The 26,122-nt window shown below is 35.7% G+C and overlaps 1 protein-coding gene across 6 annotated transcripts in view; it reads right to left on the reverse strand.

The window, feature by feature from the left end:
* Positions 1-26,122, reverse strand: part of PACRG (parkin coregulated) — a 214,659-nt gene that overhangs the window by 35,704 nt on the left and 152,833 nt on the right. The window contains exon 6 of one of the 6 annotated variants that reach the window (XM_038130623.1): positions 13,686-15,144. The exons of the other annotated variants lie outside the window; for them this stretch is intronic. Coding sequence (XP_037986551.1) covers positions 15,101-15,144 — 44 coding nt within the window. The 3' untranslated portion in view covers positions 13,686-15,100. Of the gene's footprint in view, positions 1-13,685; positions 15,145-26,122 lie in introns of those variants that run through there. 6 annotated transcript variants of the gene reach the window in all.

Consider the following 26,122-nt stretch of genomic DNA (forward strand, 5'->3'; position numbering starts at 1 on the left):
CAATGCAACAAATTGCATTGTATATTGCATATATTAATTTCAAATCACCTCTTCACTCTGCAGATTTGATGAGTAAGTCCCTTGGCAAATAATTTCACTGTCCATCTTGAAAGTGAGAGTGTCACAGACACTTAAATATTTACACCAATATTACTTTGGAATGAGTTCTACTTACCCTCTGACCCTTGCTGGAATCCCTCTGACCTGAAAAATTTTCCTAAAATGTACAAATTCTCTTAGATTGGGGAAATTTCAGGATTGTCACTATAGATCTTTTTAAAACAGGTAGTGATTGTAAGAAGAGAACAAAGAAATATATTTGATTGATGGACCAGAAAATGAATGATTAGTCATTCTTACTAATTAAGCAGAGCTAAATCGATGCTTGCAGTAATATTTCCAGTTAGCAGCCATACATCTTTGCTATATCTCTTGGCTGCAAGCATGTAAACAGATACAAGTGGCACAAGAAGAGTTTCAGGGTGTTACACCACTATGCTGAAACTATGAAGAAATTACTCATACACTAAAAATTAACATGAAGACTGAAAAAAAAAAGTAATTAAAATTACCTAAAATCTTGCCATCACTTAATGGGTTAAAGGAATAATTTTCACCCAGGCTAATAATATCAGAGATACCTACATGAACAAGCCTGACTCTTCTCAGTAAAGTAATGCTATCAATGATTTACCTTCATGGGCAGGCTTTACTCAGCTGTGCAGTGCTAGACAGCTGATGGTACAGAGTAGCTGCTTGCAAATGAATAGTTCATTTTATTTCATGATGAGTAATTTCTTGCAGGCATAGAGAAACTTTCTCAAGACTGTATGTTTACTGTAAGCTGGGCTATAGCTCAAGTCCTGCTGTATCACTGGTCCCTCTGGGAGGGAATTTCCAGTGTAAGATCAAAGTGTTATGAAAATTAGCTTGGTGTCATTGCAATTCCACAATATGACTACATAAAAGAGCAAACAAACAAACCACCAAAGCCCCCCAAAACCCAAACCGCCTGATTAATTATATCCCAAATCAACTCTTTATGTTTGTATGGTACATTAACAATACAGTTATCTATCCTATTAAGTTGGCAATCATGGATGCCCAGTTAGGTGGACATTGCAGCAACACTTGGTATTTCACTGTGGAGTTGCACATCTGTAAGCTAGTGGACTTCTCCATTACTTCTGGCACAGCAGCTACATGAACACATAGTCCTATGTTTGAAGATGTCTCAGCAGCCAGGAAACAAAGTGGGAGGAAAGAGGGAAATAAGGAAGAAGAGGGCATGGAAGGGTGACTATTACAAGACAGTGATAGAAAAGATAGGTTGCCTTTCTGAAAAGGAAAAACAGCAGCCAGGACTGGGAAGGAATGAACAGAACTTTAAAAGCTCACATGGCACCTCATGCTTCAGTGATTTTCTCCATAGTGATGCATTCTGAACATTTGAAAGGCTGAAAGGCTAGCTGGCAGTAAAGATGAGACACAGTCCACTTCAGAGAGATCTTGGTTGATTTTATACATTGGATACTGTACAGTTGAAAAGCTGTTTCTGCTACTGAGTTATTGTTAGCCCCTGGCATCTGCAGTAGCTTTCAAAGGAAACTGCAGGTTGATGCTTATGCCCTATGGCAAAATCTGACTTATTGCATCATAATTTAGAGGTGTGATCTTTGTTCTTGGATTTCCTGTGATTCATTTTCATACTGTAGTTTTAATGTGGTATTGCAACTGTGATTCCAGTTACAATCAGGTTCAGCTATGCCTTTATTATGACTAGAAAATGTCTCTGTTGTGATTTCTTATCTTCAGGGCTTCTGGACTCCTGACTTTCTTGGGGACAAATACATTTAGTATTTCTCCATAGGTCCATATGAAAAGATATCAAGCCATAGCATAGAAGTAAAACAAAGTCCTAATTACACTGACGCCAGGCACCAGCAAGTGCAAATATGCCAAGCCTTGCTGCCAACTTTAAAATGGGTGGGTGCCATTCAATCAGCTTCCCCCAAAGTAAATCCAGACCACTCAGATTAAGCCAATAAACACACTGGACCATAGCAACAAACATCTTGGTAAGGCTGAGAAGCAGTAAGGCAGAAAGAACCAAGATTTGACACATAGACAGACAAGCTTGAAATACTTAGAAAAGCATATGTGAGGAATATGGTCTCAATAATGTCAATAATGCTATTTAAATTCAATGCAAAATATGCTCTTTATTATTAGAGCTTCCCTTATGGGTCAGAATCTTCATTGTGTAAACCCCTACAGACCCAGGTTAAGAAATCATTCCTGTGTCAAAGACCAAATAAATTGGGTGGTGGACAGAAAGCAAAAGCCTAAATGCTCATTATGGATGCACGTGTCATTTAAATATAAAAGTAGAGACCCAAGAGACAATGCTAATTCCTATCACAGTGTTACTTTAGATTGACTTTGTGTTAATTTTTACGTAAATCACAGCCAGTCTTTTCAAACTCTCACCATTATACAATTAACTTGGGCTTTGATTCCGAATTTAATTCTGTATCATGATTTGCTGATACAGTCTGGTCACAACTGAGATACTAAATTATAAAACTAAGATGATTCTGAATTTTTAGGCTATCCTTAAAACTTTTCCCATTATCTATTGCATCATTTGGGTTTTGTTCTATTTGCCATTATTTTTACATGTTTTGCAGTATTGGCAGTCAGCTGCAGCAGCAGACCCCTTCGATGCTGATAGGTGCTAAGCTCCTACTGATGTCAGAAGGAGATATGTGGGATCAGCACTCCTCAGGTTTCACCTTACAGTCTTCATTGGGTTGTCAAATATATCCAAAACCTGTGGAAGGAGGAAACCTTTGCAAATCTATGAAGTCCCAAATATTACAGCAATGACAGCCTTTAGTACCTAACAGAGCTCACTTCTCTGAAGAGCAAAATTTAAATTACACTTTTGTTATAAGTTGTATGGAGCTCAAATAAATTCCATGGTAGTATGAAAACAAGGTGCTACCAGCCAAAAATGTTAACAGAAATTACCTTCATATCATCAATCTTCAGACAATTTTTCTCCAAATCTAACATAAAATATGTGGAAATATTACCTTCTACAGTTGTTCTCTAGAAGACCTTGGATATTTTTTTCATCTTGCAGATGTCTTGGGGCCAAAATGAAATTTAATTAAACACAAAAGGCAAACACAATCTTGTGTTTCATTTATTCATTAAAACAATAGTGTCATTTTGAGGAATAAATGCAGTAACTGACAATAACATAAAGCATTCTCTCTTGTTTGCTATGAAACTGAAATGTCTTGATTTACTCTTGCACAAAGTTTTAATTATATAATTTATTATATTTTTTTACATTTTCTTGTTCTTGGTGAAAAAAATAATGTTATAATGACAAATAAAACCACTACCTCAGATCTGACATTGAAGGTATTACTCTCTGGAGCCAATTTTTGATGGGGATGGCTGTGACCAAATATTTGGAACATGGTATCATGTTCAGGGATGCTGCATAATAATGCTTAAGGTTCTTGAGTTTTGACTAGACATATTATAAGCCCTTCTAAAAATATGTTCTGCTACTTTCACAAGCATAGGCTTCCAATATGTTCCATTCTTGATGGTTTTCTAACATAAACAGTCCTCAGACAAATATTTAAACTTTCCTTCAAAGCATACTTAGTGTTATATCCCCTGTTGAACAGTTTATTTTATAATAATAGGTTTTATAAAGATCATATTGGCTCATTAAAGGTCAAAACTTCCCCTTTTAGCATCTAAATTAAAAAAAAAAAAAGATAAAAATTTTAATAGAAGTATAGATAAAGAAGGGGCTATTCACTTGTTCAGATCTCGTAACTTGTCTGCTAAGTTTTCCAAAGTTTATCTCCTCTAGTTTTGGAAGTTCTAGGTGATTCTTCCCCCAAGAGAATTTTCTGAAAACTGAAATATAGAAGAGCAGGCAGTATTTCCCTAATTTCAGTCTCATGTATACTTTTAAAACTTTCATTCTTTCACTCATCATTATATCCCCATGGTATCAATCTCTCCTTGATGTGAATGAAATTCAAATATTTGCAAGCTGATGTCCTGCCTTTTCAAAAATATTCATATAATCCTTCATGTATCAGTTCCTACAGCTTCCAAGATTTTTTTTTTTTTGCTTGCTTTATGCAGATTGCATTCAAAAAAGTTTGTGTTTCATTGTGGTAATCTGAAGTCAAGAAATATTCAAAAAATAGTGACACCAGATGCATGCATGAGTATGTCTGTCTTTCTTAGCTCTTTAAAGACTTTTTCTACACAAGCCGGATCACCTATTTTTGTCCTCTACAGTGCATTGAAAACTTATTGTCCACCATCATCCCTGCTTGCTTTGTCGTTGCCAGGTTTTAGAGTATCCCCCACAGTCACTAACTGCAGAAAGGCAGCTGGATAGAAATGAAAACATGTAAAACTGTTACAACTTTTCTTCTGTTATCGAGCCTGAAGTGCACTACCAGAGCTGAAAAAATTAATAATACCACTCTGGGCCTGTGTGTGAGTGGAGTACCAGGAGATGCATTACTTGAGTGCATTTCCCTATCTGTTTCCATCGGCCAGTGTCTGAATAAGCTCTAACTACAATTATTGCTGCCTCTCCCAAGATGTGTGTGGGCACATAAGAGCAGATATGCCAACTGTCCTCTGAAATGTCACCTTTCTACTCCTGCCACAGTACAGTGATTGCTGGCTGCACAGCAAAACAAAATTTGCACTCTGTGCTGGTTGGGGTGACTCGGCCTGATATGCACTGCAAACTGTAATTGAAAATAAGTATCTCTCACCTGAATTTCACTTTATCTGCCACCCAGCACTGAAAAAGGGATGTTTCTCTTCCATCTCATATGTCTGCTTGCAAGAGACTATATTTATGACTAAGGATCACCCATGTTAAAAAAAAAACAAACAAACCAAACCAACATTATCGGCTTGGATCTATTGTACTTGTGTCAGAATTAGCCATCAAAAAACATGCAGGCAGAAATGGAGATACAGAATCATGCAGCCAGAGAACTGCTCTCTATTTGAGTATCTATGTGTTTGACAAGGCAACATAAAATACAGTATTTAGCTACAAACAGAAATCAAATCAAAAGTCTACTTGTGTTTCTTGCTCTCAAGATAAACACTGAGGCATGGGCTTGCTGCCAGTAAAAAAGTGTTAATTTTAGGTTAAGTCATCTTTAAAAAAAAAAGCAACATAAAATGATTAGTGGTACACAGTGAAAGGGTGTAGCTTCATCAACACGAGACAATGCCAAGAAACTATGAGAAGCACAAATCAAACACAGGAAGGGAAATTATAGCAGATAAAGGAAATGATAAAAATATTTTCAAAATAGCTCATAGATACTGAACTTAGGAAAACTGCAGTTACTGAATAATAGAATAAACCTATTTAAAACCCAGCAATTAGAGTTGGTTAACTACAACTTTCATTTACCAACATTGTAATAACTTCATTAACAGAGCAGTGACAAAGGCAGACTGGTTTTAGCAATATATTTGACTTATAACCTCAGTTTTCATCACCCAGAAACAAGTTATAGATCTGTAATGAGTTTGCTGAACAGATTCTGCATTGCATTCTCAATACAAAAGGGTTGTTATCTTATCACAAGAGTCCCATACCTTCTCACCGATTTCTCATGGGTAGCTCTTCTCAACACTGCTCCTTCTTCTTCAAAGCCCAGACAGCAACTGACTCTAGGCCCCAGTTCTCCCTGTCTTATAGGACTGGTCTTCCTTATTGGTTACACCTGTGAGTCAAGCCTGTTTCTGATCTTGGATAATTGGCCTGGCTGCAACTCTTTGAGGGTAAAGCTGCTTTTTACACATTTCTTATACTCTATTCCCACCACAATTCTGGTGAAATATTTTGGTACAGCATAACTGGACAGTGAAAGGGACATCCCTTTTCTTCAAACATGCTCAGTAGTGAGGGCACCTTTCCCTGGGATACTGAACAGCACTTTCAGATCTTGATGAACTGTCACTGAACTGTTTGTGAACTCTGATCACCTGTTCATGGGGGTTACCTTTGAGAAGAAGTAGCTCTGAATCTAGTATTTAATTTGCCTGGCTTTGATTGTAAGACCAACGAAGAGATTGCAGAACAGTATGACAGAAATGCACTCTTCAGAGTAACATTTAAGCTCAGATCATCTCACTTTTCCGTGTAACGTGCTGGCTCAGAATAATGCAGAGAACTGAGCCCAAGTTTCTGTGCTATAATGAAGAGGAGCTAGAAAATAGGCAACAATATTGTGCCTATCCTTGTGCCTCCTGTCTGGCAAGTATGCAGAGGAAAAGTCTATACTTTCCATTACTTCAGATTTGTTCATACTATTGTACATAGAAATTAAACACGTTGATCTGATTAAACCAGTATCTAATTCATTCTCAAATACCATTTCTTCAATTTTTGCCATTTCTCTATGGAGACAATTTTTTTTCTTTAGTAATGACTACTGCAGCTGAGTCAGATCCAGCCTAACATCATTTATTTGGCAATTAATAAAAAAAACTTGTAATAAAAGTAACTGATCTCATCAATATTTTAGCACATCTTTGAAAGCAGCACTTTAAATGTACTGAATTGTTCTCCAAAACAATAACATTTCCTTTTTAAAAGTCAGAAACCAGAGATCCTAGTTAAGCAATTATTCACAAAAACAAAAGAAAATAAAAAAAAAGGAAAGAAAAGAAAAGAATCCAAATCTAGAGAGCCCAGGTTTTATTCAATTAAACAGACCTTAAGCCTTCAATTTAAGTTTGTATACAAATGTTTGAAAAAGACTCTTTAAGAACTCATTTTCATTAGCCACTGTATTTACGACTTATATAGTAAAATCTTAGTATAATTGCTTATCTTTTGAAACAACTTCATTCTAAATCATAGAATTTGATTTTTTTTCCCTGTGGAAGCAGAGGACTACTTCCCTCTTCATAGGAAGTCCCTAATCTAGTATGGAAAGTGCCTGCAAATGTACTTCTTGTGAGTACAGCCAAGTGGAACAGCTTCACTCCTGTGTACAGCACAGATTCTTTGCCTGTGTTCACCGATACCAATCTCTTCCTATACTGAGTAAAGAACTCAGAAACTTTATGTTGAAGGATCTGTATAGAAATATAACAGGAGGAAAAGAACATACACATGAGGAACAAATCCTCATATTCCCATCAGTACATGAAACCTAATCCAAGAGAACTGTTGGTTATAATCCCCTCCATTGCTTTGATCTGACTCCCTGCAGGACCCCATGAGGGAGCGCTGAGAATGTGGCTGAATCAATCCCTGGTGTCTGGGACAGAGGGCAGGTGGTAGTAAAGGACTTCTCTTCCTGGAAATGGCCCATATTTATGCTAGACATTAACTACTGGTAACAATAAGCCTATTTACAGAATGGACACAGCCAGCCCATAAAATCCTTTTGGAGCTGACCTGATCACTCCTGCGTACAGCACAGCTGTGTAGAGCATCGATCCTTTGCTTGTGTTCACTGAAAACATGTGCAAGATACAGCATAACTGGAGGAAGAAGCAGAATAAAAGTTTGATGCTATGAGCCATTTACAGAAAAAAAAAAGTTGTAGTACTTTATAGTGATATTAAAACTGCCAGTGACAATGACAAGGAATTCTAACTGTGGCTAATGCTTTTTCTGGTGCTCTGACAAAAGACACTGTAATACCAGGTTATCACCTAATATTTAAACTTCTGAAAATAATAGTAGAAACTGTAATTGGAGAGTTCTTTGCTTTTCTAAAGGAATGAAAGGGAAAAATATTTGTGAAGATCTCTCGATTTTTCATTTCTTTCTTTAAAATATCCTTTTTTGACAAGCACAACAGAAGGATGCATTGCTTTGGGCAACCCTCTGAATAGACAAGGTCTAGGCTGACCCCTTTGTGAAATATGAAAAAAAAAAAGACTCCTTAAGAAAATATGAAAAAGAATATTACTTCTTTTCTTCTTTTCTCTTTTCTTTTCTTTTCTTTTCTTTTTTCTTTTCTTTTCTTTTCTTTTCTTTTCTTTTCTTTTCTTTTCTTTTCTTTTCTTTTCTTTTCTTTTCTTTTCTTTTCATTTCTTTTCTTTTTTCTTTTCTTTTCTTTTTTCTTTTCTCCTCTCCTCTCCTCCTTGCCCTTCTCCTACCTCAGAAACAAGATAATCTTCTTTTTTTTTTTACAGCAAGATTTCACCTGAGAAACTCAAATGCAGAGGGACAAAGATATTGTAAAGATGAAGCTTTCAATGTGACAGAACTAAAAGATCTTTTCTTTTTTCTTAAATTCCACAGACATTTAAACACTGACTCTGGAAGCACACAAACACTTTAAGTTTGCATAGCAAATACTGTGACTGTCCTTAATGAAATACGGTTGCCTTTAAAGTTAGTTAACTATGCAACCATGTAAGGGAGGCATTTCAGGGGAATCCATCAGCAATATCTACAGTGGCAAATAAGATCACTTGGTTATGTCCACAGAGGGCAGTGGAACCCTACAGGAACACAGGGAAGAGACCCCTGACACCCCCCCCCCCCCCCCCCCCCCCCCCAGGTCAGCCCAAATGATTCAGCTATACTCATCTGCTTGTCCCTGGACTGTTTTGTGCTTCCAGCAGGCTTGGCAGGACAACTCAGAGTGCTGCTACAATGCAGTCATTTCCCAAATATAAGCCAGCAGACAGTGTGGAGCTTTCAGGCCAGCACCTGTATTACTGGCAATGACTGTAGAGACCATGACTATCACACAATAAGCAATAGGTGGCTGAGCTATTCTGTTATTCATATCTACACACATTTATGCACACCTTATAAAGAAAGAAACTGATAACGTCTTAAGATTATATTATATTATATTATATTATATTATATTATATTATATTATATTATATTATATTGTTCCTACTGGAATTAATTTGAGAAGACTTTTATTCTGAGTCAGTGTTACTGAAGTGTTAAATTTGCCCTTTAAAATTTTTTACCTGACCTTTGTTTAATTGAAAACTAAAAACAATAACAAAAATGTCACAGTGTGTAAGTTATGTTCACTTTAACTCTTCCATATCTTGACAGCTTAAATTATTTGGGTTAAATTTGATTTACAATGAGAGAAAAAAATCCCTTTGAAATCAGTAACTATTTTGAGCTTCTTTAGACACATGCATTTATCCTTTTTATCAAAACACTTTTGTCAGAGATGACAATACCCTGTCCTACTTATTTGCCACATAAACCTTACTTACATAAATTCAGTTTAAAGTTACTTGACAAGTAAAAATGCTGAAAATAATACAAGGAAATATATGGTGAAAAAATACTCTAATGTAAAAATGATAAAGCCAATACACTGATATTTCCATAATCAAAAACATATGGTGAGACTTTTCTGTGAGTTCAATAAAAGCTTGAGTGTGTGAGTTTTGCAAACCTATTCTTGAACTTTTTTCATTCAGCACCAGATATTTTAAAATACATACTGAAGGTTCACTTGTCTGTCCCAGAACTACAAAGTATTCAAATAAACATTCTTCTGTGTTTTCTTGTAAATATTAATTGCATTTTAATTAGTTCCAATAAAACAATTTAGCACAACAAAAATGAACTAAGGAAGAAGCATTTTACTCCAGCAGCATACAAAACATGCTGGGTAAAAGTATTATTAGAAATACCTTGTCTGGTAAGAAAAAAAAAAGTACAGCAACAATAGGGTGATGGCAATGAAAAGGGGGGACTCTCTTGCTTTAAAGACATGCTGTGGATTGACCCCTGAAAGCCCAAGTTAATATTTACTAACTCCAAGCACATTCAGTAGCTTCGGATTTCTTTTCTTTTAGTGGGGCCAAGGCTACAGTTGTTTGAAGACAGAGCAAAGCTGTGAATAATGCCTAAGAGCAAAACGAAAGCAGAAGTAAATGACTTTTTTAATGTGAGACCTTCAACCTCAATTCCAGCTCCCCAGAGGCCGTCTTTGACTCCTTATCAAATCATGCTCTCACAGGTGTCAACTGGGGATAAAGATTCTTCCACAAAGAAACTGACAAAGAAACTACTGCAGAGAAAGGTGAGCTTACAAGTCTCTCTTGACATTGGTGGAGAGAACTTAGGGCAGTGTCATTTAGAAGAGCCAATTTAAACAAATGTGCTATAGGATGTTTAACAGTGACGGCAGATAGCAAGGGCAAGCTACACAGCTGTTAAACCAGTCAGTGAAGGCTACTGCTCAGCTAAAATAGTGCTAGAAATGAACTAATTTTGCCTGTTATGCAACAATTGCTGGACTTGGAAATACATTTGTTAGTATTACTTGGACCCTTCTGAAGACTTCTTATGACCCAGTTAGAAAAAAAATATTAGAAAAGAGACATTTTACATGGATAAACTGCTCTTCCTCTCTGTACCATAAAGGAGTCTGAGGAACAAGGTAAAAAATCAGACTTTTTACTGTCTTAGTGACTGATGCAAGAGCTGCAATTGTTAGGGTTGCCCAGGATTTAAGAAGGAATGTCCCAGGGAAGGAATGAAATTAACTTCTTCCCTGATTGAGGCTAAATTTTTATTGACATTTAATTTCTTTTCTGGAGAAAGATTTCCACTCTTTTAATATGTATGTTGGTTGAATTCAAAATTGTTTGACATCCATTGTGATACTGCATAACAACCTAAAGGTTTTGCATGAGTTTACAACACATAGAGCTATTTTACAAGTAATAGGATTGTATTTAATACAGCACTAGTTTGCCCCATCCCCATACCTTCTCAAAAGTTAGAACTTCCACAGCTAAACGTGAAATGTTTAAACTTATGTTCATTAATTCAGCAAATATTTTATTCATTTATTAGGTCAGTTTACATTTTCATATCTGTGCTGTTGAGATGGGTTTATTTAATGACTACTATACAGAATACAGAAAAAAAATTAAAAATGCTAGGTATATGATGTCCTATTAGGGCAGTGATTAGATATTTCCTTGTTCACCTTCACTTATGGAAGATAACTTAATGGATGCAGCTTTCATAACTTCTCAAGATTTATAGTAGATCTCAGCATAATACAAGTATGTCTATGCACACCATTTTTTTAAATCAAACCAAAAACTTCATACAAATAAAATGCATACCATAAAACTGTAAGTGCAATTGTTAAAAAAAATGTTTATATTGTAAAATGTGTGTATCAGTCTTACATAATCTTTTCCATTGAAAGCTGTTTTTCTGTTACTAATTTAAATGTAATGTTAGTATTTACAGTCATTGAACTTTACTTACTAGAATACAATAGGAAACTCTTATCTAAATCAATGTGAATAATTATGTATTTATCAATTACTCAATTAAATACTTCACATTTCATTATTTACTACTTCCATTAAATTCACCTAGACTATTGTCATAAGTGAATGATATCAGAAGTCTGCAATATTTATCCCAGAGCCTTACCTAGTAAGTAAACCTGCAAAGTGATTGTAAATTAAGACAGACTCCTGCTCTTATTACCTATAAAGCAAGCCTGCTTTTCACATCTGCTTCTTCTTAATAAATTAAAAATAAAAAAGTCCAATGTCCACTTATATTAAGAACCCTTTCTTAATGCACACTAAAAAACCCTTAATGAAAAAAATATACTGCTTTAAATTGGAAAGGTAACACCTCTCTTTTTCATCTTCTTGCAGCACAAAATACCTACGGAAAGATGATAATTCAAGTGTTTTGACATTGTCTGTCAACAAAATAAAATATCAAACTATATTTTCTAATTAAAAAGAAAACCCAGACTTTGAATACTTGATTTGCTCCTCATAAAACAAAGATCCACAGATCCACTTCTGTAGAGAGGCCTTTTCTGTTTGTAACAAATTGTCTCTGTACAGATTTTTCTTAGTTCAGGAACTCCTACAGAGCCCAAGATGACATTAAATATAGCATAGCATATGGAAAGTTATTATGCCGTTATTATGCATTTATCATCATATTTATTGATTTGATATACTATTATATCTGAAATAAGATCAATACAAAGATCCTTGTTATCCTTGCTAGGTCCTTGATATTATTATTTTATAATTACTTTTCTTCCCTAATCCATCCTGTTGAAGTAAATTTCACAAAGACTTTCACTCATCTAGGTGTGTATAAAAGTCTAAGTCCACATTGAACTGTACAAGACAAAATGGTTCCTAGAATAAAATATCTGTCTCACAGCTACAGCATAAATTAAAGTTATACCTGGTTCTTCAGGAAATAATAGATTTGACACAATGTTAATTCTAGAGATAAATTAAATTGCTAACACAAATACAAAAGGTTTGTAAGAAATTACTACTGCCTTTTAAATTGGGCTCATATTTAAAGTCATGATGTCAGAAAAAAATGCAGAAGGTGGAGGAAACATTGCTGTAAGAACAGTCATCAAAAAAAATTTACTCCCATATGTCATTATAAAGCTAGCAGCTGTGTTGATGAAATCACAATTCCTTTTGGTGACATCCATATGGAATGCAGAGCTTTGACATTACCCTTCAGTAAAAGCTGTGGTCTGATTTTTTTGCATTAGGCAGTTGTCAATTCTATTTGATATTTTATTCCAAAATAAAAATGCTGTGGAGCATATATCCACAAGATATTCAGTTACATTTGGTGTGAAATATGTTGTGGTAGGCTTGTTCCTGATGTAAAGAAAATTGTCTGAGTCACGAAAATCACAAGACATTCAAGTTGGAAAGGACGAGAACAGGTTTCTCATCCTCCTCCCTCCTGCTCAAAGAAGGATCAGCTAGGAGATCAGATGAGGCTGCTCAGATACTTGTCCAGTTAGATCTCAAAAACCTCCTAGAATGGAGACTCCAGAGCACCTGTAGACAATCTGCTGCCATGTTTGCCTGACCCAAGGATGGCTTCATATAGAAGTTTACATCAGAAATTAACTTTCTCATGTTTTCACAAACTGACTTTAAATTTCTACTAATTAACTATAAGGAATGTTCTTTTACTGCTGTTCTACTCTCCTTGGGGCTTTGTTTTTTGAGTGCAAAGTCAAAACAGCTTTAGGTGTACACTGAGAAAAGAGTTCTGCATCCTTTATACTTTTCCTAGACCTCATGATATCTTAATCCTTTAAAGAACTCCACTAAGTGATTCTCTAAGTCTGGAAATGTCTCTTTTGCATCACAAGATGAAAAATTTGAAATTATGAAGGTATCCACTGCACAGGGAATTTCCCCGAAACTAAACCACTCAAGTTTTCAGAACTCAGTAGCCCAGCCATTGTCACTGACAGACAGGAACAGCATATCCTTTTCCCACAATGTGAGAGAGGAAATGCCCTTGCTGGCTGGCCATGAAGATAATACAGATATTATGATGTAGTCAATTCTTATAATCAAGTTGTATAAATAAAATTATATGCAAGTCTTACTAGACAGCCATAATAATTGTTTCTGACTTAATTAAGCTGTAGATCATTATATGATATACCCAGTACAAACAATAAGTTGGAAAGCCAGAGATGTTGTTTCTTCCCTCTGAGTGCATATTAAATGTTGAAATACTAAGAAAATTCAAGAGAAAAAACCAAAGAACTGAGAAAGTCAGAGAAGACTAAGGAAAAGCTACAGATCAGTTTAATACAGGGTTCAAATATGGTACATAATATGTATAAAAACAGAATCAAATAGAGAACAAGTAATTGTGCATACAATATTTCACTGAAAATGTCTTATGTGTGCCTATCTTTATTAGATACTTCTTGCTGCCATTTTATGAAAACAAGGTGAATAAAGACCCTTTAAATTTAAGGTGAAGAGCTTATTTGATATCATGAAATAGAATGGGAAACAAATGGGTTATAAACAATAGCAAATAGACTGCAACAGGATGTACCTATTATGTGGTCTCTCATATTTCCTTGCCCGTTCCACCCGAGACTACAAAAATAAGGCTACTAGAATCTCCATTTTAAATTAAATTAAGCTAATGAAGCTAACTGCAGCAGTGTGCCAGTACTCCCACATGGTAGTAGTCTGGACATTAGGAAAAAACTCCTAACAGATAGATTGATTAGGCATTAGAATGGGCTGCCTGGGGAGGCTGGTGGAGCCATCAGCCCTGGAGGTGTTTAAATGAAGACAGGATGTGACACTCAGTGCCATGGTCTAATCGACAAGGTGACATTCATAGGTTGGACTCCATTATCTCAAAGGTCTTTTCCAGCCTAGTTTGTTCTGTGATTCTGTGACATGAATGTGCAAACACCAGTGGAAACAGGTTTTTAAAATGTAGATCATACTTCACACTTTCTATTTTATGATACACATAATTCACCTTAATCACAGAGCTTGTCAGGGTCATGAACCTACGGGCAGGGTTACCTCTGAGGAGTCTCAGTGCTGGCAGGGACTGTTGCATAGACCTCAGGACACTGCTGGCTGTGGCTGCTGGTAGCCCCTGTTACCAGCTATCCTATGTGACAAATGGGAAGGATCACCAGCCTGTGCTGGGGTGACCTTTGGCTCCTCTCTTGTCCCAGTCCATGGAGCTGTGCTGTTCTCACTTCTCCCTGCCAAAAGTGCAGGTTCAAAATGAGCACGTATGATCAGGAGGACTGGTGTCCTCCCAGGTCACAGGAGGGCAGAGTGGAGAAGTTTCAGACTGCTCAAATAAAAGGTTCTTCTTCCGAGAATCTTCTAAGAACTCATGTTTTTGTTAAATGGAACATGTAATGCTGAGGCTTTTGGTCAGTAAAAACAGTATTTGGTGCTACCAAAACCTAAAAGAACCCACTGCAAAAACCTAGAAGATATCCACTTACAAAACACCTGGATGATAGATGTTTGTCATTCCTCTGCTCCACCCAGCTTGACTTAAACACCTACAAGGTTTGAATTACCTGATAACAGAACAGTCAAACCTTGACTACATAGCTCTTTCATAAGATCTGCCACTGTTGCTCTTTCAGTGTCACATAGCAGTGGGAAGTTCAGTGCAGAGAGGTCATAAGATGTTTTGTCACACATCTCGGCTGGCTTTGGGGAGACGCCATGGAGAGCCAGCCTATGCAACATTCCCTTCATTGCTGGCATTGCTGGAGCAGCACCCTGTGAGATCAGAGAATGTTTAAAGGACTGTAAATATGGCAAGAATTCAGAGAGTAGGCAGGCTTTTGAGGCTGCTTCAGGATACAGATGATCATTTAAATGTTATTGAAAAGGCTTGCAAATTAAAGCAACAGTTGCTTTTTAATCAGAGAATCAAGGAACAGCAGACAAAATTAGTTTTGTCTTTCATTTCAGAGTATCTACTGAAAAAAATGGTAAAACTGCTATTGTTAATGCATAGGCATGTAAATAGAAATTTTCTGCATTGATGCTCCATCTTGCTGCTTTGTTGGTAACACCTGCCTCTTTTTAGTCTTTAGCATATCTGTCAGTAACTATGTGGAACACAAAGGCCATGAAGGCATCTGAACTCTGGAAGTTATCATGACATTTTGCCTAAGGCTTTGTCTCCCTTTCCTGCAGGGTTAGCTTCCTGGAGGCAGCTTACTTGTCTTTAGTAGTCCCAGTACCTGAACCAGGTTGCTCAGAGAGAGCTCTCAGTTGCTTTGTGTAGCAAATATTCCTAACTGTCTGTCAGCTACTGGAAAGCAAAATGCTTGCTAAGTGTTTTAAAATACACTTAAAAATTAAATTCCTTCTAAATAAAAATATAATTTATTATTACTTTATTTTTACACATGATAAACACAACTGGAGGTTTTTAATTTTATGCCAGTTTATTTCCTCCTTTTCAGTATGGTGTGAATTACACCACTGAATAGATTAAATTCAGGGTACTGAATGGGTTCCCTGATGACTGCATTTTAGAAGCCATTCAACTGTGTTTCATACAGTAAAGAAAACAACACACATTGAGTGTTAAATCATGATATAAAAGTACCTATAAAACTGACAGCTCCGTTTTTTAAATGGCACTTAAATCCTGATTTATTTCCCTGAATGCATCACTTCTGAGAATCAGACTGAGATAGGTGTCTGGCTACAACTGTAGTTCTTAAACTACATACATTTCCATCTTCACTTGCTCAATGAAGTCCCAGTTTCAATGTTGAAACATCACTTAGCAATCACAAAAAAGTTTGGAAAATGCTGCTGCTCCTGTTGGATATCAGGAACTAGCCTAAGGAGAAATCTATGACAATATAAGAGTAAATAAATATTCTCTCATGACAGCTGAAAATAACCCTTCAGTCAGGCTGAGATAAAGCTGAGAGTATATTTCTCAAATGTAAGCCTAAAAAAAGTGTAATAATTGTCCCAAACAAAGCATTAAGATGGCTGGAAATTCAAAGATGACATACTCAGAGGAACACCAAAGTTTTGATCTAGCCATGGTTTATTTCTTTTCTCTAAACACTATTGGCCATTTCTGTATTTGGATTGTGTATGTTTTGTAAACCAGTTAGTTTCATGTGGTCAAAGCTTGCTTTAGTGTAATAAGGTACTTACTTCTTTAAAATCTCTGCCCATGCCTGCATGCTTAACACTACTTAATTTTTCAAGACTCTATTTCATCTGTTTATTCTGTGTATTGTAAAATGATTTGGCTTACAGGGAAGACTTCCTGTTCAATGTGAGCTATGGATTTGCAGTAAGTTGTTATTTAAGATATGGAGTTAATTACTGAGGGCACAAAAAAATCCAAGGCCAAGACAAATTTCAAAAAAACAAAGAAAAGGGGAAAAATGAAAGGATGAGTTTTAAATAAAAATATGGACATACATTTATATTTAATTCATTCATATTGGAAAGACATAGTCTGTTATGCTTAAAAATTCATACCAAAATTAGATCTTGATTTTTTTTTTCTTTGAGAAATCTACCCTGGTGATTGGAACTTGCTGCTGAGCCCTGCTTTTATCAGTGGATCTTGAACTGCACATATGGATTGCATTTCTTTGGTACCAGTCATGGAGTCCTGCTTCTTCAAACATGCACAAGCACACAAGTGTTTGACATATGAGCACAGTTTAGTTTGTGATCTTGCCATCTGCAGTTCAAAGTTAATACCTTTTTATTTTGAAGCTCATCATGCATGATGGAACTGAGCATCATTTTGTCTCTATATCACACGTATGAGTTTCATACTAGAAATGATTGAAAGCTGTGCTGCTTTCCTCAGGTACAGACTGTCTTCAAATCTCTCCAGTCTGAAGCTCAGAAACCAGACCTCACAGAAAGTTATAACAAGCCTTCTTGCATTCTCTTCCTGCCTCCTTTTGAGCTCTGCTCTTTTTTTTTCCCTTCATCCATGGTACTCTCCTGTATCCATGCATCTTTGTCTGCTACACAGCTGATTTGACCTTGCTTTTGCTCCCATGTAAATGAATATTAAAACTGCACTTGAAGCTCGGGACACTTTTTGGGTGACAATGTTCTGAGCCTTTCTAGTTATAAAAGAGTTAATAGGTCTATTAAAATAACAAAACAAGTTTTAGTGAGCTGAGAACCTATAGTTCTCAAATATGAGAAATTCCTGAAAAGAGACCATTTTAACCACACAATACACTTTCTCAATAAAGAGTAGGCTACAAAACTGTGTCTGTGGGCTGGGCCAATTGATTGAAGCTGAGAGATCAGATATACTCTTTAAAGATTTCCTTCTCCAGTGTATCTAAGAGGAGCTACTTGAAAGGATGAACTGAACTCTCACCTGTTTTGAACTATTTTGACTGAAATCTCTCTCTTGGTTTACATAAAGCAAGTATAACACTTTATTCCCAGCTGCAGTAGCACAGCATTAGTTTCCTGCTCTTTTGATGTAAATTTGTCAAAATTCTTAAATTGCAAAAGTCACCTGATGTTCTAAAGGGCAATGTTGAAAGATAGGTGAATTTAAAAAAAACCAAAACACCCCAACAAACTAAAAATAACCACATCTATGGTTCTTTTCTCCTTCATTCAAATGAACACAAAACCATAAAGACCTACTGCTGAGGCTACTGGCAAATATCTAGATAATCAGTTGTCAAGAAGAGCTCTGCCACACATTCACTTTTCTGACAACTGCAAAGCAAAATTGCTTAGCCCACAATTTAAAAAAAATTGACAAGAGCTTTTGTACTTCAGTACAAAAGAAAGCAACACATTCCAGTGCTGTACTGAATAGTAACCTGACCATAATCCTACTAATGGAGTCAGCGAACATGAGGATTGCTGACAGAGAACAATAGAAAGAATTTTTTTTCCAAGGCATTAATAAAGTCAGAATGTAGTCTTCAACCCTACAATAAAATGCTTTCAGGATCATGCATATTCTTAAACCTAAGCAGAGTTTTCACTTATAATCACTGTGTGTATTATTTCAATATCCTTCTGCATTAAAACACTGGTATACATCGATGCTCAGAGCCACAGATGTATAGTGGCTGTCAAGCAAAATACCAGAAAAGGAAAACCTGCACACTGTGCTATGTATCACCTATCTGATCTTTGCCAAAGGAGTCAGAACGATTCCTTCATAGGTAAGCCTTCAATTGCCTTCAATTCCTAGTGCTGCATTCATGTCTTGGATTTCTATACACAGGCTTGAGCTAGAGGGTAGTCTGGCAGAATCAGTAAATTGAGACTCCAGGAGCTAAGAGAGTTTGAGATGCTCTCTACAACAGCTAATCCTGTGACAACCATGAGCTTTATAAAGCCACAGATGTTTGCACCTGTCCAAAGCTTGACAAAGTGTTTCAAAAAAGCAGACACTGAGAACTTAGAGATATTCTGTTTCCATGAATTTTGGGAGAACTTTTTCATCTGCAAAAAAAAAAAAAAAAAAAAAAAAAAAAAAAAAAAAAAAAAAGTGGACAAAAAATATGGCCTAAATACAAGGCATGAAAGGATATAGTCCAATTTTTATGAAACAGATCAGGCTAGTAGAAGCAATGTATAAGAAATTAGTTCAAATTTTGTTAATAAATCACAAACAAGCTGTAAAAATAAGAATATGGTTTTTAGTGTCTGGCAAACCAGAAAGAGAAACACAGCCTATCCTGATAGTCCCACATTTTAAACTATGCATGCCATGATTATAGTAATAAACAACAGATACTGTGTCTGTACATAGGAAAACAAAGAATGGTTCTTTTTTAGGAACTATCTGTAGGAAGAACATACAATTTAGTCAACAAGCGAGCTGGAATAACCTCTTGTATTCTTTCCAATGACTATAGTTTAGTGTTGAGCAGAAGGAATGTTTTTGTTCTTTCCTTGTGCTTTTTGTCTTCTGTCTATCCTCCTCTTCTTTCTGGCATTGCATGGATTTTTTTTCTGTTCTTGCACCTGGTCTAACAAACAGTACCCCCACTATTTGAACATGTTCTAATGCACAGCACTTTTCTTCAGACAGCTGCAAGTGCTGTGCTCTCTGACCAAGAAGGCAAGTCTCTGACCTCCCACTAATGAACATGGACAATCAGACAGCATATGACACTCCAAGTAACAATTTCTTCTAATGTCCATGATTAAAAACTGTACAGCAATCCTAGTCCAGCAATCTAGTCCTGAAATTCCCCTATCAACTCATGACTTCATAATAAGTATGGGGTAGCTACTGAATTAATTTGCCAAAATGTACTACGTTTCCTTTCTTTCTTTCTTTCAGAAAACCTGAAACTGTTAGTGGAAGAAATAAATGAAGTTCAGGCAAAGTCTGTTAAATGCTAGATGGTTTCTGAAGATGAACAAATGTTAGTTTGGCAACAACAGGAAAGATATCCTCAGAATAAGTTTCATTGTAACAAATACTTTTTGTGTTCTACAGAGCATGTACACTGCCAAAGAAGAAAAACATGGGATAAACATTTTTGCGTTTGGGGCCTGAATGTCTCTGTGTACTGTGACAACTTCTATTCATCTCACAAACAGGTTCAGCGAGGAAAACAATTGCTCAGAATAGAAAAGGTAAAAAAAAGGTAAAATTTCCAAAATAATACATAATCCAAAGTGTATGTAGTTCAACGCTTGATTTTAACTGAATACACCTTTTTTTTTTTTTTGCATTTAATATTTCCTACCACACAAAAATTCTCATTTTAGTGATTTTATTTTTGTGGAATTTTTTTCAAAGCTGTTTTTTTACAGCTACTCTGTTAGTCTTGATGATTCAGATTTGCAAAGTATTGAAAGGCAATGTAAACTTTTAATGAGCAATCTGCAATGGAACATGGAAACTTCAGAAACTCATGGGAAAATATAGGAGGTTTTGTTGAAAGCGAGCATATTATAAGGTTAGGAAATGTTTCTTTGATAGTGTGTTTTACACTTCAATTGTTATGATGTAAATGCAAGTATAAGACAATTAAATCCAGTGTGAAGGAAATGAATACTTGCCCATAAATTAAATGTAAATTATTTTGAAATGTATTTTCATAGGAAACAGATAGAATCTGAAGAGCACTAAGTCACAAAACATACATTATGCTATTTCCTTCTCTTCAATAAATACAGGAAAGGTGATCATCTGCAGACAGAAAGTGAGAGCAGCATTTCTTGCATTTTCAGATAGCAATTATAGCCCTTAAATGCTAGAGATCTTAAGAAGTTGCAAATAATTTATGGGTTTTCTTGGATGCATTTTTTAAAAGAATATACTTTTATTAATGTTCTTTTATTTTTAAAGTATATTTGTTGCACATGACAAAACTTCCAAACAAAGGGCAAATCTGCCCAAAATACCTAGTTGGATCTCATATATGTTTTAATCGTCAGTTCCTTCCTTCAGAAATTAAACTATATAAGGAAATGAAAAGGCTTTTTGGACCTCAAACTCCCACAATTACTCCAGTTACTTTTGAGAAGTAAAATGTTATTAAGACTTTATTGTCACCACATATTTGTGCCGTAAATTAATCCCAGATTTATCAAAAAAGGCATCTTTGCAGCATTTTGTAACATATTGAGAATAAAACTACTTTGGATCAGCATAAAGGGAACATTCCACAGATAAAGTAACTTACTGGAAACAGTAATCAATGAATGGAGAAGGAGAGGAGCTTCATCAAACATCCAGGTTAACCCACATCTGACTGATTAAGTAAAGAGAGGAAATCCTTAATCTGAGAAGAGTGATGTAGGGTCTTAAATTTAGGGGTAATTTTTTCAGAGCTTGAATTTCAGTTAAAAAAAGTTAAAAAGTTGCTGCTGCTCTCTGGGACTAAATATTGTGCTTGATCCATTAGTCAAATACACTTTTGCACAAAAGGATGACCCAAATAACAAAAACAGCTCATGGTGCCTAAGATTTTACCTGTGATTTAGAAAATCTTACAAATTCCCTTTTTTTTCCTGAGAGAAGTTCAAATTTTTACTCAAATTATCCTCAGAAGAAATATGGGAGGATTAGAGCCCCTGTTTCAAAAGCAAAGCTTCAGAAATTCAGGTCTTGAGAACACACTGGCATTCTGACAGGATCAAGTCTATAGAGTCTACATTTGTCCCTTCTCTGCCTGAATAGACTGTTGTTATACTTAATTAAACTATTTATTCATTATGACATATATAGTTTAAGCAATGTATCAAGTTATGGGTTCTATATCATATGTTTTCCAGCTGTAAAAGTGGACTGATGCACTGAGGGAAAGTAATGGAGAGACAGAAGTTGGGAAGAATGTTTGATGGCAAATGGACTTGGTTGGTAACAGCCTATGCATGCCCTTCCATTACTGAAGCATGATGTAGCACTTGAAGCATGTTGATGTAATATACAAAAATTGCAAAGAAAAGAGGAAAGACTCTTCTAGATTGTTGCCTCAGTTTGCTAAAACTGAAAGACTCCAGAGTGACATTGCCAAATATCTCGATCAAGATTTTTAGGTAGCTCTCTAACTTACATTAACACTGCACATCTACCTGATAATTCTGCAGAGAGGTGCATTTTTTGCAAGGTAACTACTATATTCTTCTGTCACCAAGCCACTCAGGATATCGATTTCTTGGAAAGAAATACAGTGGCCATTTTTTCAGATATTTAGTGTGTTGAACCATTGGCTGTGCTATGCTTCTTCCTTCTTTTGTCTTTACCCCAGCAATTTTAAGAAGTTAGATACACACTGGAGTCACTGGGGCCTCTGGCAGTTGGATAGCCCTGGAAAACCAGATTTCATGCTATCTGACTTCAGGAGATTAATGGAATTTCCTGATGTGCATGTAACAACTTAGCAGCACAAAAACAGTATTGCTTCAGATTTTCACATGTTCTACTGCTGGCAAGTTTTGGCTCTAGAAATAAGTACTTGACATTGCAAGATACAATCACTGACCTGCCAACCTAGCTGCGCTTAACATCTTAGAATTCCAATGTGCTACTTCTTGTAAATTTACTACTTGCTTGTAGCACTGGGAGGAATACATATTTTGGGTGGTTTCTACAGTTTAGCCCAGAAACGTCTTTTCTATAATGCCAGATTCTGATGATATGCTCACTAAAATGCTAATTAGACTCAAACTCTGTTTTGTTGATGGTTTTATGCTACAGAAATAACATACAGGAAAAATAACACTTTATTGTAAAAAAAATATTAACATACAATGTGTGTGAAAAATCAAAGTAGGAGAGAAAAATATTATGAAACTCTGATTTACAACCAAACAGAGCTGAAAAGAAATTCTGGTACAGTACATGCAACTACAGTGTAATGAATAATCAGCTCATAAAATTTCTGAATTAATTAGCTTTTGTTCTTTAGTCTGTATTTGTCACTGAGTATTCCTCTTTGTTATTTGTTCCTGAACTCTAACAGGCTGCCTGCTTTTCACATAAAACAAATGTCTACTTATGGATTTCTAATGCATTAAGCAAAGTGAAGTAATTATCTACTGTGGTACATGCCTCATTCAAAATTAGTCTGACAGTACATTTGGTTTGGTGTAGATATACAACATAGCAGAAAAATAGGAAATCAATAGAATTGCTAATATGTATTCTGACTAAACTGAGGTAAACATGTTGTAATTAAATCTATAGATTTTCATTTTTAAAAACACCAAAAATTCCACCTTTCTAAACTATGTGGCTTCCATTTATGAGATACTGAAATATAGATCCTGTAAATAAGGAAAACCAAAATCAAGTGTAATACAGCTTTTACATGAAAATATTTAGCTAAATTCAGTTTTAAAATAAAAGATAAGAGAAATGTTGCTGATCTATCATAAACATTATCATGCTGTTTAACTTACTAAACAATGCTGTTCTAAATAATTAAAGGATTTTCAGACACTTGGCACCATAGAATAGATATTTCTGCTGTAAACTGTAGAAACCACTCACAAGCAAAGGATCTACTATTTTACAGTATTATGAAACAAAATTACTCTATCTTGTACCTGTTGTACTTTAGAAGAAATTAAGGGTGGCAGGTATAATAACAACAGACTACTTTAGTGGTTGGAGTACACAACAAGAGATGGATTTTTGACACAGTCAATAGGCTGGTATATTTATATCAGTGACTCAATTTCTCATATTTAAGTAGGTCAATATTACCTTTTCAAAACAGTTACAGATCATGCAGTGAAATACCACAATATTGTCAGAGGATTATACTACAATCACCACAGCATCATAGTAAAGTGTGATAAAACAGCTCTGATATCTATTACTGAAAAATATAATAAAGGCCATGAACAACAATTATCATTAGCATCACCAGAATGAAAATTTGGCTAAGCTTTTAAGCTGGACCATTTCTGCTATGAACTCTTAGAAGTGAGCACAGCTGCTCTTCAGCTTCATAGGAAACTAAACATTCTTCAAAGCATAGGGTGGCCTCAATACCATAGGGGGTATTGTTTGCTTCTGATTCAGTGAAGGAATTTTGTCCCTTAGCCAATGAAATTCTCCAGTTTCTTTGCCTTCTTGTTGGTCATTTGGACTGTGGTTTGTAGCTCATGACAGAGACTTTGCCATTTTAATGTCTCTTGACATCTTGTTATCTCTGGCTTTATCTGCTCTTCCCAACTCACTCTTTATTCCCACCATCTTCATTTTATCTACTCTGACTTGACCATCTCATACTGTATCAGGCCATTTCACCACTCTAGCTTCATAGCAAATTATATTCAGATTCATATTCACTAGTCAGATCATATTCATTAGTAGGAAAACCAGCAGGATGAAGCAAGTATTGGATCTGACACAAGAGAATGGGAAGGAATGTACAACTGCTGGTAGGAGAGAAAGAGGAAACAGGACGTAGATTAGCTTGGGCTACTGTGGAACACCAACCACATACAAAGAAGGTAAGCCTTCCAATGTTAGTCTTCTAAAATTTTGTATATTCTGCTGAATATAAAATTGAAAGTATTTCCAAGAACTACGCATTATTTAAAACTAATTCCTTAATAAACTGTAGATTTTATTACAAATATTCAAATGCAAATCCACAATTCATGTCTTGTTTTAATGATGCCAGTGAACTTCAGAAAGAATACATAGGTCCAGACTTAAAGTAATAATTTTTGTCTCCAAAAATAAATTGTCAGAACATGTATAAATATGTGCTACACTTTGCCTTTACTCAAACTAGGAGCACTCAAAATGTCCACAGAGCCACATTCACTGTTGACCTTCAAATCCCTATTTAAAATCCTGTGCCATTATGATAAAAACACATGAAAACCTCATATACACAACAGCTAGGTGGCTTTTTTTCCTGACTGCTGTTTTCATACTGATGAAAACATACTGGTTTCATACTGGTTTGATGATCTCTTGTGCTTCCCCTGTCCAGGTGTTTTCTTCCCCTGTTAATGGCAGAGTTGCCCTCTAGATTGTGAGGTGTTTGGAGTAAGGACTGTCCCTCGGCAGCATGATTGCACTGTGGGGATCAAGGAGTCCAGGGATCTACAAAACTCTACAGAGGAGACCACTTGACTTCATGGGACATAAGGCCTGAATACGACATTTTTTTCTTTATCTATGCTTGAAACATTCTGCAGGAAGGAGTCAATCAGCATGAAGAAGGATCTCTAGCCACTGATGACATCAGATTGTTACTATTAATCAACCTATCTTTGTTCTGATTCTGTTTATTCCAGCTTTTTTGTTTTATCTCATACTATATCTCAGTTACAGACATAGCTTATTCTTATTTCCTGCTCTATCTTGTTCTTTCAGTCATTCTTCTGTATGGATTTTTCATTTTTTAATGAAATTTTCCCTAAAAATATTTAAGTTCTTTGTAAAGCCTTGCATCTTTGGCTTTTTGGGCAATGTAGATCTCCACTGCAAAGAAGCAAATACTTATTTATGGGGTGCTAAAAAAGTGCAGTGACAGAAGCAGAAGGAATTTTTATAGTCTTGGTGAGGCTAGTTCTTGAATATATGTATTGATCCTGTGTCTTGTTAAAAAAGAAGGGTGAAAAACTGAGAAAGGTATTGCAAAGAATCACCAGGTCTGAGAAAACACCACACAGTTGTGAGTGTTCCAAAGTGTAACACTTTAAAAGTGTTTCAGCTATTTAGAAAGAAGACTGAAAAGTAACTTGTACAAAAGTAACAGTACAAAAATGTCTTCATGGGAATAAAATGCTATCTACTAAAACTTGCTTTGGTCTTATGAAGAGGGATATCACTAAAACAAAATGCTGAGCACCAAAGTCAAATTCAAATGCAAATTGAAAACTCAATTGAAATTAGACATGAAATTTCAACAAGAACATCTGGCTGCTAGAAGAAATGCAAAAAACCAAACAGAGCTTCAAATAAGGTGTGATTGCTTTTGTGGAAGTCAAAATTCAGTCAACCTTTGAGCTCTCCTTTTTTCAATAAGAGGTGCGCTTTATTCAAATACACATTATCAGGCATCAACATCAGCGTTGATGGTCTGCTTATCTCTTTGGCTTTGAAATCTATGCATCTCCTGATGTTCAGACACACCATGGCCTCAGTTCTACCAATCTGACCTGTGTGTTCTCCTGATTCCAAAGTTATTGTGCAATGGCTGGCTCTTTATTATAGAAGATTCTTTTGTAGTACTGAGTAAAAATATAATTGACTCTTCTGAAGCCTCAAAACCTCCGTTCA

The sequence above is a fragment of the Motacilla alba genome, chromosome 3, assembly GCF_015832195.1.
Source record: "Motacilla alba alba isolate MOTALB_02 chromosome 3, Motacilla_alba_V1.0_pri, whole genome shotgun sequence".
NCBI classification, from domain to species: Eukaryota; Metazoa; Chordata; class Aves; order Passeriformes; family Motacillidae; genus Motacilla; species Motacilla alba.